The sequence below is a fragment of the Mastigoproctus giganteus genome, chromosome 7 (genome assembly GCF_048544385.1).
Source record: "Mastigoproctus giganteus isolate SK-2022 chromosome 7, ASM4854438v1, whole genome shotgun sequence".
In the NCBI taxonomy this organism is placed as follows: Eukaryota; Metazoa; Arthropoda; class Arachnida; order Uropygi; family Thelyphonidae; genus Mastigoproctus; species Mastigoproctus giganteus.
In genome coordinates, this window is record NC_143581.1 from 9,783,592 (window position 1) to 9,797,408 (window position 13,817).

At 38.2% G+C, this 13,817-nt stretch overlaps 1 protein-coding gene across 2 annotated transcripts; it reads left to right on the forward strand.

Moving 5' to 3' along the window:
* The first annotated feature begins 6,158 nt into the window (after positions 1 to 6,158).
* Positions 6,159 to 10,699, forward strand: LOC150082485 (uncharacterized). Of its 2 annotated transcripts, none has more exons than XM_090378643.1 (5): positions 6,159 to 6,252; positions 7,630 to 7,783; positions 8,034 to 8,069; positions 8,177 to 8,293; positions 10,272 to 10,699. In XM_090378643.1, exons 2-5 carry the CDS (start codon positions 7,660 to 7,662, stop codon positions 10,673 to 10,675), a joined length of 681 nt encoding a protein of 226 aa, XP_090234769.1. In that variant the 5' UTR covers positions 6,159 to 6,252; positions 7,630 to 7,659; the 3' UTR covers positions 10,676 to 10,699. The 2 variants fall into 2 exon arrangements, with proteins under 2 accessions (XP_090234769.1, XP_090234770.1); XM_090378644.1 differs by having other exon boundaries at positions 8,180 to 8,293.
* The last annotated feature ends 3,118 nt before the right edge of the window (positions 10,700 to 13,817 follow it).

Below are 13,817 nucleotides of genomic sequence, written 5' to 3' on the forward strand. Positions count from 1 at the left end.
AGAGAAAATCGATCACAAAAGACATGCAATTTACAGACGGTATAAACCGAGCAATATGGCCTTAATCGCTGATGCTTTTAAAACCCCACTACAACAACAACACGATCTTCTAACGATACGAGCAGACCCCATCTGTATCAACAGAAGTTACCCATTACCATGACACCGCCTCCAGTTGCCTGCACGGTGGACATGAGGCACTTTGGTGCATGGCTTCATGAGGTTCGCACCACACTTTCACCTTACCATTGGTGCAAAAAAATATGTAAATGGAGACTCCTCAGACCACACGATCATTATCCATTGTTCCACAGCCCAGTCTTGGCGTTAATGGCAACATTCCAGTCGCATTATCCACTTTTAAAAGTGATTTTCGTATAGACATAAGACTGCCAAATTCCAAATTCAAAGGTCCCCGCATAGTTCAGTTGGAAATGGCTCTTTCTTTGCCTAAATTTAATTGGTCTCCTTCTTGGAGTACCGACTTCCTGCGAAATTTCTTCCTTTTAGAGCTTCAGTCTCCTTTCGTCTTCTACTCACTACGCTTATGAGATGGTTACTTTCAACTCACCAGTGATTTCCTTTGTTTTCTCAATTGTAAAACGTGCTCCAGCAAAAACAACAACAACTTTCTGAAAATCCGAAAGATCACCTGTGTTCCCAACGACCGAATCGACGAAGAATCTCCAGGAAAGGTACAGTATTTATCTGATAAGGAAATGTTGATCATACCACATGAAAACTTTGCGTAACGAACGATTAATTATCTGTCCAGCGTTTATATATAATATCCCAAAACATAGCAGAACGAGTCCGAGATGAATCACCTTTGTTTAGTAGCCATATCAACTAAACCAACTCCCAAACCTCATCAGCTCTCATCCGGAAAATTAGTGTATGTACTTTATTGTCTGACCTCGAATGTCCAGTACGAGTCTGCACACTCTTTATCTACTCATACCAACTCGCTGATACGGTATTTCTTTTTGCAGGTGACTGTTTTCCACCTTGTCTAAATAATGGCACGTGCTCTAAAAATGCTTGCTTGTGTCCTCACAATTACTATGGAAATCGGTGCGAAAGATATAATACAGGTATTGTATTCTTTTTTTTATTGAGTGTAATCATAATTCTTTCAATATTTTATTTTTATTGTTCATAAATCATCTGAGTTGCAATAAAAGTCTAAATCAGTTGCTGAACTTTTGCTATCCTCCTGAAGATACTGATAAATGTTTTTCTTGTCTCTTTTAGACAAAAGGCGTCTCCTGATAGCCCTTTTATTCATCATTGGATGTGGTGCTCTCGCTATCTACGCTCTACGTTTTTGCTGTCAACTTCGTAGACAAAGTCATCGGAATTCCAGAAGACGGACGGCCCATGAAAACTCGTCAATCCCAAGAATTTACGGTTCCGATGTCAGGTTACCTCAAGCTCCTCCACCATCTGATGTTTCCTCGATATATCACATTACAAATTTTGACAACTCTGGACTCGTGAACCCTACAAGTGGCCAGGAAACTCCGTATAAAGCAACTCCACCGTGTACCCCTCCACCACCTCCATATCCTTCGCCTCCCCCATATCCTTGGCCTCCCCCATATCCTTCGACGTCTCCAAATTGCTCACCTCCACCTACCCCTCAAAAAAACTCATAAAAATTGCAGAAGTGTGGAAAGAAGCGGCTCAATGTTCTAAGTCATATTTCTTCTCACTCTAAGGATACATTCATCTGTTTATAGGAATATGCATACGCCTGTTTTACTTTGTGCAATGGCGCTTTAACCAGTGAACTAAATGGGCTCTAGCATATTCGACTCAATGCCTTTATATATTTTTATTCGGTTGTTTTTCAAAGAATTTCTTTTGTTTTCATTTATGAACAATAAAATCTATATTTGCTTTTTAAATAAATATCTAAGAATCTTGCTTAAAATACAGTATTTTATTACTAATTTATTTGTAATTTATTTCGAAATAGAATCATATTTGAAATAACTGAAAATGGAATCAACATCTGGAATATTCCTATTGAAGATTTTGTTAATCAATACACTGTGTGGCCGCTTTATTAGGTACGCCTACCACTTTATTAAGTCTGCGTACCTAATTAATTGGCCATTAAGTGTATTCACGAACTAATTCTAAGAGATTATACTCCTGGGATTTGCTAATGGACTGTGGATTAATAGATAAAGATCGTGTGGTCTCTGGAGTTTCCATCTACACTTTTATGCACCAATGGGTAGGCTGGAAGTGTGGCGTGAATCTCATGAAACCATGCATCCGGATTATTTCTCGTGTCCACCCCTTAAACGGCTGGATATGTGCAATGAATTGAGTAAGTTCTGTTGGTACAGACTGGGTCAGCTCGTACCATTACAAGGTCTTGTTACCTGCAATGAATATCTTTCTCTCATGTCTGACCAAATTCACCCTGAAAGGCTTCTTTTTTGCCGGATTGGATGGATTCTTTCAAGATGACAACAACTATCTGCCATGCGCAAATTTTAACTGAATATTTCGAGGAACATTCCAGAGAATTTCAACACCTACCTTTCCAACAAATTCTCCCCGTCTGAATACAATCAAGAAGATTAACTGTTGCCTGAAACATGGAATCACAATAAGTGAAGGGAATCACAAACATAACCAAATATTTCCTTCAAAAGTTCATATTTTAATCGAAGATCTTTTATATTTAAAATTAAATACTGCAGCTGTTATACCCATAATCCTATGCGCAACTAAACGCGTAAAAGGTGTCATAGTAATCCTATTCGATGTTTGGATTAAGGCCAAAATTATGAGAAGTTTACAATAATTGAAAAATAATAATTAGTTTTAAAAGGTGACACCAGGGTGACATTAGCGCTGTATGCAATATACCCTAGAAACCAGTCAGTTTAATCAATTTTTCAATATATGAAATTTGAAATCGTAAAATTTTGTTCGTTTTTTTTTTTTTTTTAAATATAGAGAACACACTTTTTTTTTTTAATTCTTTAACTTAAATTTAATACTATAGAGTTTATTAGTAAAGATTTAAAATTTACCAGGCGTTGTGCAGGATAAATTTTCAATGGAGTTTGCGCTAGTAAATTATCTTTCTATTAATATTATTAAAACAAATTGTGGTCACTCTTTCATTAATAAATAATAGCAAACATTAATTATTTAAATGGAAAATCGTTTAACTCAACAACACAGACATTTTATGTTCCATTTTAATCAATAAAATTGTATTTTGTCTCCAAATATTTTGCTTTAAATTATTACCTTAGCAAAAAAAAGGTGTTTGAATAAATATTTATTTACTAATTACAAAACCAAAAAAGATGAAAATAGATTTTACTATTTCATAATTCTATTAAAATACAATAAATTTATATAGAAAATGTTCATTATAATTTTGATATATTGAAACTACGCTCAAATTTCACTTAATTTCAAAATTTGAAAGTTGAAGGGGAAATCATTATTAAATAAATTAAATGATGAATTTATTTAATTCATAGTAAATTGAATTATAATTTAAATTTCTATATATATAATACTAATTAATTTTAATAAATATATGATAAAAATAAAAATTTTCCTTCACAACGAGTTGCACTGGTATCGCACTACTTTCAGAGAATAAATGTTTTATCTGTTATTTATTTAAAAGGTTTGAGGATGACTGATTGACTAGCAGATTAACCATTTGGCTTTGTGATGTATCTCTAAATGGTTAATCTGCCAAAAAAAAAATTAAAAAAAGTTCTATAACGCAGTGCAGTACCAGGTTAACTCGTTGTGAAGGTGTTCGAAGTGTGGTTGAAGCTCACATTTACCATAATCAGGTTAATGCATCTATCCTACTGGTAAGCGAATATGTAATCGCTGACTAATGTAGTCATCAATTAGATGATAATTTGCTGATGTTGTGAGTCAGCTTAGCCTGGTCACATTCTAAAAATCGGAGACATTCCGGGGTTAAACAGACAAATCCGGGAACCAACTGGAAGGGTCGGATTTAAAATTGCTATGGCCCTAAACTATGTACGAGGCCCTACTCCTTACACTTCACCTGTGACAATATTCAGAAAGGAGATTTTTTTAAGATGGAGCAGGGCTCCTTGTAATGGGAAGTCCTATCTATAGCTTGTTTATCTTATATGTTGTCATTTGATAGGAAGTAGTGCAATACCATTGCAACCTGTAAAGGCAAAGTCTTGTTAATATCAAACAAGCAATTTAAATCCTTCTGGCTATAACTATGCACATCCAGCTATAAACAGAATGCAAAATTGAATCTGATACGTTTCAGGTTCTCTACTGCCTACCGTCTTCAGAGTGAGGAAATGGATCATTTTCATTTCACATTAGTTCCAAATAGTATTCCAAACACAGTATGATGTGGCCCTCGCCAGTTGCATGGCATGGATATTCACCGTCCTCCCACAACGAGTGGAAACGGCCTCATTTCGAATCTCGTAAATAACGAGAACACTTATGGGCTTTTTCAAAGCGTAACTGAGTTAGTTGTTCTCAGGCGAGGGTTGCATGAGTTTCTATACGGGAAACTCCAGTTTTAAACTGGTTAGATCTATCAGACATAATATATACACTCAATGATCATTGTATTATGACCATCCCATAAACATTGGACTATGCCACATTGCTGAAGGTTAAGGTGTACATAGAATGGTGTCAAAAGAGTCAAAACACCTCCCACCGACAGAACTGTAAAGGATTATGCAAGGTAGATGCTCAGTGCTTTGTACAGACTCAATGGCAGGTCACTGTGAGACAGTTGACATCGCAATACAATATTGGGAATGCAAGAACAATGTCCCAAATGACGTCGAACACTCAGACGTATTGGGTTCCACAGCAGACGAACCAAGAGACACCCTCTCCTCACTGCTGATCATCATCGATGGCGAATGCTGTGGTGTCAACAAAGCCCTGGTTGGACACTACGACTGGAAACGAGTATGCTGGACAGATGAGTCCAAATAACTGGCACAATACGCTAATGGATGCCTTCGTGTGTAACATAAAAACCACACGAATTTGCTGGCAAGAATTAGAACTCCTGGTGCGTATGGACCAACATTTCACTAGTGAGGTCTACTGGCAGCTCTTAGGAGATCATGTGCACCCTGGCATGTTGAATTTTGTTAGTTTCCAGACAGAAACTAATTTTTCAAGACGATAATTCTCCTTGTCATCGAGCCCGCACGAGTGGTTCGACAAACATAGTGAAGATATCACCCATCTTGATTGGCCTCCACCTAACCTCAATCAAATTGGACACCTCTGGGATGTTTTGGAATGGAAGTGAGGCGCACGGACACGCAACCAACAACTGTGGAGAGCCTCGAAGGCAGAATAGCTGCAGATGGACGTCTAGGGGAAAAGTGGCTGTTATCCATGCGAATGGCCCAACACGGTATTAGAAAGGTGGTCATAATTTAGTGATCACTCAGTGTATATACATAAAGAGAAATAAATATAAAATAGAATAAACGAACTTAGGAAAAATAATAAATATTTCTTTTCTGGTTAAGCCGAGTTCCACGAATTTTCCATTCTGGCATGTACATCGACATTTTTCATTACTTTAACAGATTACAAACGCGTACATTTAATCACGTGATTAAAATCGATTTGTGTATACTAAGGAGAAATATGTTGTGGTACAAACACGCCCAGTTTCTCTGGGTTTTAATACACCCACCACACATTGCCACACAATTGATCTTTCAGTTCTTTGCACGAACTCTATTGACCCAACGTATACATCACGTGCATAATATCTATCATTTGTGCGAACGCTGGTACAGGTACAGGTACAGGTACTCGCAGTCGTGTTTTTCATACCACGCACCTTTCCAGCATTATCAGTAAAGTTTATAGAGTGAGTTGGTCAAATATTTGAACATGTTCTTCACTTTAATAATGGTAAGATGTTGGGGCGTTTAAATTATGATTTTATTTTTGAATTTTTCTAATTTCTCTAATTTAATTGCAGTGATGACAATTAGGGGGAGGAAAAGAATCATTAAATGATCTTTGTTGTTATTTATTAATTAGATAGAGTGGGCGACACTTGGTATGGCGTCAGAGTACAGGTGGAAAACGAAAAACATTCTAGTTGAAAATGGAAATGTTAAGAGAAGTCTTTCTCCAAACAAAGTGGAATAAATTTTCAGTGTTTTGTTTGAATGAGATACGAAAAGAAAGCTTCGAATTCAAAATCCGGTAAGTTTTTTTCCCTCCTTTTCTTTTTTTTTCATTTTTGGTAATGAATTTTCGGTTAATTTTGTTAATTTGACAAAAATTAATGCGCAATTAATGCACGATAAAATCCAAGGAATAATTACGTTTATTGATTATTTATTTCAATGTAATTCCCGTGAACTTCAATACACTCGTTCTATTTTGTTGGCAATGAGGAAATACCAGACAAAATTCTTTGTCCTGTCCATCTAAGAACGCAGAAACAGCAGCCCGGGTCATTATCATCAGCAAGGCAACGTCCACGTACATTTTTCTTGAGGTGTCCAAACAGGAAATGGTCACTGGGGGCCCAGATCTGACCTCTAGGGTGGATGTGCAAGTTCTGTAAAGTCAGTCTCTCAAAGCAGCAGCAACAGCACTGGTGCGTCGTTGTGAAGAAGCAGCACACCTCTGGAAAGTTTTCCACAGCATCTTTGCTTTATAATATCCCTTAGGTTGTACAGTAGGGATGCATATGACTTGTGTTCCCTGGACATCCCCAAAAATTGGTGGCCATAATCTTGGGTGGGGGAGAACCCTTATACTTCTATTGCATTGACTTTTTTTTTTTTGGTCTCAGGATGATGAACCCATGGTTCATCACCCGTAAATATTCAGGAGATGAAAAGTCTCAGGATCTCTTCCATAAAACTCTAAATTCTTCTCACAACACCAAACTCTGACTTGCTTCTGCACAGGGGTCAGAAATCTGGGAACCCACCTTGCACTGACCGTAGTCATCCCTAAATGCTCATGGAGGATGCTTATAACTGTCCACGCAGATGTGTCACATTCCCTAGAGATAGATTTGGGACACCTTTAAACGTCTGTCATTCAGCACAAGGGTTTCCACAGTTTGGCACACTTCTGTGGTCGCTGTCACAGGCCTTCCTGGACGTGGATCATCTTCCATGGACTCTCTACCCCACTTTAATTGTTTTGACCAGAATTTCACATGGTGCTCTGAAGGTGCACTGTTGCCATACACAATCATCATCCTTTCATGAATGCCCTTTGGACCATTTCCTTCTTTGGCGAGATTACCGAACCATGCTCCAATTTCAGCAAATCCATTATAACTATGGGAAGTACCTTAGGTAGATAACTTACTGAACGCCTCTCTTAGGTTCAATAGAAATCCGTTTATAGTGCCTCATCTATCACCTAATCTGCACTTATTTTGACCTGACTACTCAGCACTAAAGGGACAACTACATCCAATTACTCAACATCCAACTCTGAATATCCATCAGCAGAGTAGACCACGGTGTAAGTAGACAAGACAGTTCTTGTTCATATTATGCAACTGTATAAGATTTATCTTGTAATCTTTCATCATCTTCATTGATTCTTTTACAGTTCTCCTGTCTCAAGATTGTCTTTCTGAAGATGCCGTGCCACACCTATAGCTACATTATTTTTGGCATCCTCTGTATTAATGTTTTAAGCCAGTTTGAAAACGATAGCGTTCCTATTTTAGATCATTTTGACAACGACAGCATTAATGTTCTGGGTAAGTAAATGTTATTTTTGGAGCAATAATTTAAAACATTAATCCCAACTCAAAAATAAAATGTCGCCATTTTTGTTTATACTACAGCAGCGCCTCAGTTGGCTATTTCAACAATCAATTACAAACGATCGACTTTAACTCTGGTTTTTACCATTTTATGAACATTTATGAGCTTTTAAAGTTGCGAAACTACTCTAGATTTCCCCCTTGTACTTTGATTATGTCTCTAACAGGGGTTTTCTTGTTGCAGGTGATAAATGTTCTCCACTTTCTTGCAAAGGTAAAGGTAGGTGCATCGAAGGTGCTTGCATGTGCACCTATTTATAAATACTTTTTGGTTGATCGGTCTCTAAGGGTTTACTTGCCTCACTGACAGGGGATATCTCGTTTCAGAAGCCTGTAAACTGGAGCAGAAGAAGGATTATACTTGCAAAAATGGTGGCTGGTGCAGGAATGGCAGTTGCGATTGTAGGGATGGATACATTGGACATCGATGCGAAGCGGTTAAAGGTAATTTTCTCTTTTGTTACTAGGCTATTTATAACAACTAAGAAATACTGTTCAAGGTTGAGACCTAAATGGATGTTATGGTGGACATAAATTAGGTCAGTAATCAAGTAGTCCAGTCCCTGGAGAAGAATGGCAATAATAGCAACGAAGACTTCTTTACGGTAGTGGAAATTGATAAAGACCTGGGGGTAATTGTCCAGTCAGATATGAAATTCTCTGAGCAGCACATGATTTGCTAACAGAGATAAGGAGGTGTTATCCCCTTGTATAAGGCAATGGACAAGCCACACCTTGAGAACTGCGTACAGATCTGGAGGCTTCATTTTGGGAAGGATACAGAGCTGCTGGAACGAATACAGATAAGGGCAACGACATTGCAAAGAGGAAGAATGGGGTGCTCTTATCAGTAAAGGTTTTAGTTCTACAAATTCCAACATCTGAAGGCTACGTGCCTAGAAGCTGGTCTGATTGAAGTGTTCAAGGATTTGAATGGATTAAGTTAACTAAGTATTGATGGCATTCTTCTGCTTCCTCGGATTTAAAAACAATAGATGGGAATAAAGTTAATTATGTCACTGGTTAAAGAAGCATAGCAGGATTCTGGAGAAAACTGCAGTAATAATTTAGACACATTATAGGTCCGTTAAGGGAAAGCCTTGTCTGACTAATTTGATTGGATACTACGATGTGGTCACAAAGAAACTGGATGCAAAGAATAACTTTGATATCATATACTTGGATCTTAGAAAGGCTTTCGATAGTGTATCACATGGAACACTGCTGACCAAATTGGAGCAGTGTGGCACTGGAGGCAAATTGCTGCTATGCATAAAGGGATGGTTGAGTGGAAGATGACAGAGAATGGTAATCAATGGGCACTGCTCATCGTGGACTCATGTTATTAGTGGAGTCCTCCAAGGTTCGCTGCTGGGCCCATTGTTGTTTTCTGTATTTATAAATGATATTGATGATGGTATATCAGGCTTAATGTCCAAGTTTGCAGATGAGACAAAGGTTGGCAGGGTTGATAACGAGAGTAAAGACAATATGCTACTCCAACTGGATCTACATAATTGGACAGATGGGTTGAGAGGTGGAAACTGAAGTTTAACATTGACAAATGCAAAGTACTGAACATGGGTAGAAGTAACCTCCGAGAACCGTACCCACTGTGTGGTACTACACTCAGGATAGCGAATTAAAAAGACCTGGGGATAATTTTGCACTCAAATATAAAATTCGCTGAGCAGCGCAGAGACTCTGCCCTACAAAAGAAGCTGATGGTGTCTTGTCAATGATATATAGCAATTTTATCAGAAGGGATAAGGAGGTCATTATCTCCTTGTATAAGGTAATGGTCAGGCCACACCTTGAGTACTGTATACAGGTCTGTAGGTGTCATTTTAAGAAGGATGAAGAGCTGCTGGAACGAGGACAGAGAAGGCAACGAGATTGGTGAGGGAATCGAAGAGGTCCTCTTACCAAGAAAAGCTAAAGTTCTGCAAATTGCAGCCTCTGGAGAGCAAAGTAGGCACCTTCGAGGTGATCTGATTGAGGTGTATAAGGCTTTAAATGGTTTCAACAAGCTCAATGCTGATGGGACTCTCTCTCTCTTGCTTAAATTACAACTTGGGGGGAACAAATTCAAACTGAGGAAAGACAGTTGTAGGACAGATGTGCGGAAGTTTGTCTTTAGCCAACGGGTAGATGATTGGTGGAACAGATTTCCATCTGTTGTTGTGGAAGTTGATAGCTTAAATAAATTCACAGATTCGCCGAAGCTATTTATACTGATATATTGATAAACTTGGAATGTCGACATCTTATCGATATTTATCTCACGTCATCGTTGTTAGCACATTTATTTTATATTGCAAAATTTTAAATATTTTGACGGTAAATTCCTTACATTTTTTAATTTGTGCATTAATTTATGTCACAATTGTGAAGATGCTAATAATGGCGTTGTTATTTGTAGGATGGACCAGTGACTCACCCCTTGTTCCAGGGGCCATTATGGCATGCACTGGATGTATTGTGGCCGTTGCCCTGTTCATTCGCTCTTGCATAAACAGAGATAGCACTCCGGATGCCAAAATCGGCTTTCTGGCCGAGTACCTGCCAGTCCTACGAATGAACTGCTACAACATGACCTTTCCTGCCGTCCCTCCACCCCTTAGTACAGCGCAGATATATCACATCACTCAATTTGACAACCCTGGAATCAACACCCCTCAGGATCCAGGTAAAGAACAAGCGCAGCATCATCCACAGTTTCTTTCACCTCATCAGCCCACACGATCTGCACTTCCTCCACTTCTTCCACCTCATCCTTTGGACAATCCCCAACGAGTGCATTCAGCTAACGTGGAATATTATTAAAGAACGCAGCGAAAGATTCCTCGTCCCAAAATGGAGATTTATTTTGGTTTTCTCCTCATCACTGACTTCTACGTTTAAATTTCTGTTGTTTAATTTTTTCTCCAAAATTATTGAGCTCTGAATAATGCAACTGAGTAAAGGTTGGTTTTTCTCACAGATATTTGGGTAGTTTCAATTAAGGCTAAATTATAATTATCTCAAAGTAGGATTCAATGATTATCTTTGCCAACGGCTTGGTGCAGAAGCCTTTTATCACACGTCATGGCCCTTGTTGCCAATGCTATAATGTTTTTAATAATGTAATCTCTTTATTTATCCTGGATGATTAATAAACTATTTTCATTTAATCCAGCATGTGTTGGTATGTATTCTATGTTCGGTTGTGTCTGTTTGAGGGATGAAATTCCGAATTTTCTCATTGTAACAAAATTAGTCGGTCTTAGCTGAAGATTTTTGCTCTGAAAATTCGGATTTTTCATCCAGCAAAACCGGCAAGCTATCCAACATTTAATGAAGTCGTGTTCTCATGTGCTGAAACAGTCATCAAACATAACTACCTCCACATTTGATGACCTTGTACTGGTGAGCACATACTCAACAGTTCAAGGTAACTGCTGAAAAAGATGTTGCAATTGTAAATCCATCCGGACCTCAAAGGTATTACAATCGATAAATCCATGCGGACCTCAAAGATGTAATTGGTAAATCCATCCGAACCCCAAAGAGCTTGTATGCTTGGATAGGGTGCTTTATAAGTTTTATCTATACACCAAGTTTCTGTTGCTAGACAAATAATTATTGGGATTCAATAAACAAATTTATTACCAAGGTTAATACAAGTTCAAATCTGAGAGTATCTAGCAAGACTCCATTTTATTTTTACATTTGTTTGTAGTTCAGGCAAAATACAAGAAAATCTTAAACATAAAGATGGAAAGCTTTGCAAATCTAAACATCGATTGCGTATTCAACTATCCCATTAAATTGTCCACTTCCCCAAAAGTCTCACAATTGTCATTCAATTTTTTTAATTTTCAAAGGATGCTTTCTGAAGATAGAGATGTAACATATATGGATATGATCTTCTGGAGTCTAAACATGTTTATCCTCTCTAATAATGTCCTTCTTTTGGCTGGATCTGTACATTCAGCAGTGTATGTTGGAGGAGGTGGTGGATATTGTACATTCTGGTCAGCTTTAAACAAGGGATTCGAAAATCCCGATTCTGAAGGGCTTGTAGTAGAGTATCCTGGAACTACAAAAGGAGATCCCTCATGGTAGAAGTAGATCAGAATAGCCAACAAGCAGAATAACTATTGGAGTGCCGCAAGGAGGAATTCTTGCTGATCGGTTTTCACTGATGCACTCATATCTTTCGTTGACAGCAAAGAGGATATTTTAGTGTATGTGGATGTCTTGAAGATACTGACCTTAATTCAGCCTGGCGCTGACCCACCCATCATTAATAATTCAATAAATATCAGGAAATAAAACAATGGGAGATGGGTGTTGAGGGTGGAACAAATAAATCGAAAAACTAAAATTTGGAGTTAAGATGTCGTGGGGTGAATGTTAAAAAAAGTAACACCTTAAATGATACTTACATTTTGAGCATGAAGAGCCAGAGTATTCTGGGGAACAATGGCATTTTCCACTGCTATCGCACGTTCCTCCATGTTGGCAAGAGGGGATGCACTTTTCTGCAGACAATACATATCAGTGGGATTGAAGTATCGGTATTTTGCAAACACAAATGCTACACGTGGGTTATAAACTAAGAAGTAGACAGGGAATAGTCCCCATGAGCATTAAGAAAATGGATAGTTTATATCTAGATAACCTTAAAAAAAAATAAGAGTATTGTAAAAATGTCTTCTTTCATCATCAATACAACATCATTCGTCAGTAGCACCACCAGGTTCAGTGTTAGGCCCATTTATTGAAAAATATTGTCATTTACATTAATCTTGTTTGTTTGTTGTTGAGTTTTAGGCGCATGAGCAAGTTAGGCCGTATTGCGTTGTAGTTTGTAAATTGGGTGCGTTCTGTGGTCGATTTGTTGTTCTGCTGGACGAAAAACTCGAGTTTCCGGAGGAAAAAACCTTACTACACTGCTCGACAAAATTAACAGAACAAAATGTTTTTCATGAAGGCACTCATCTGGTGAACAGTGTCCCCAAAGGTGAATATTTGTCATCGTGGCATGCAAATCCGAAGATCCAATAGAAATCGATCTATCACCTTACACAGCCGGACATTATGCAAATTATTCAGGCATATAAAAACATGGATTGCGACCACATCACTTCATTTCAATTTTTTGGCTTGCTCAGTGGGATCTTCAGTACTCAAGATGGCAAGTCATCATCGTTCAGATGATCCTTTGAGATGGCTGACCGTTGGACGACTTGAAGACAGGTAGTCGCATCGACATTATGAAAGCAGATTGCGCAGTGCACGTGGGTTTTGCAATAAAGATATTCTTTGTGCGGTTGCATCAGACCCATATGCCATAAAGATAGATAGATAGGCCAAATTTTTAAAAAATGGGACTCCGCTGTGAAACCCTTAATACTGGAATGAGTAAACCCAAATGTGATCGCTAATAGAGAATAAAATAAGAATTATAAATACACTGGTGTGCAAAACTTAAGGACCAACACTATTTCTAAAGGTTACAACCACAAAATCTTCACTTAAGAAAAACAATAGATCCATCCTGCAGTTTTACAAGCAATGAATTCATTGTCTCATTAACCACTCCAAGCAAATGTCAACACGAAGCTGCCCTTCTCTCGCGGAGGTCATCTATCGTACCGTTCGGCCACAGTCACTTCCTCCAGTCGGTGTCTCTGACCACTCGATATGGATTCGGATACTCTGCCCTTGATCAATCATTTGATGTTCATATTTCGAAACCCCTAATGGTTTTTGAACTATGAATTCGCACTCTTGTCCAATCTGTAGGTTTCCTACAATATTTGTGCACTAATTCACCGGGATTGGCGATGCTACTGATTGTCAATCAATTCAGCCTTTGAGAGGTTGTGCAAGACCCTTGGGGAAGATCTTTTCTCAGCGCCTGGGGTGAGGCGAAAAGTGCATGGGATGCGTATAAATTATCAGATGATACAGAAGCCTA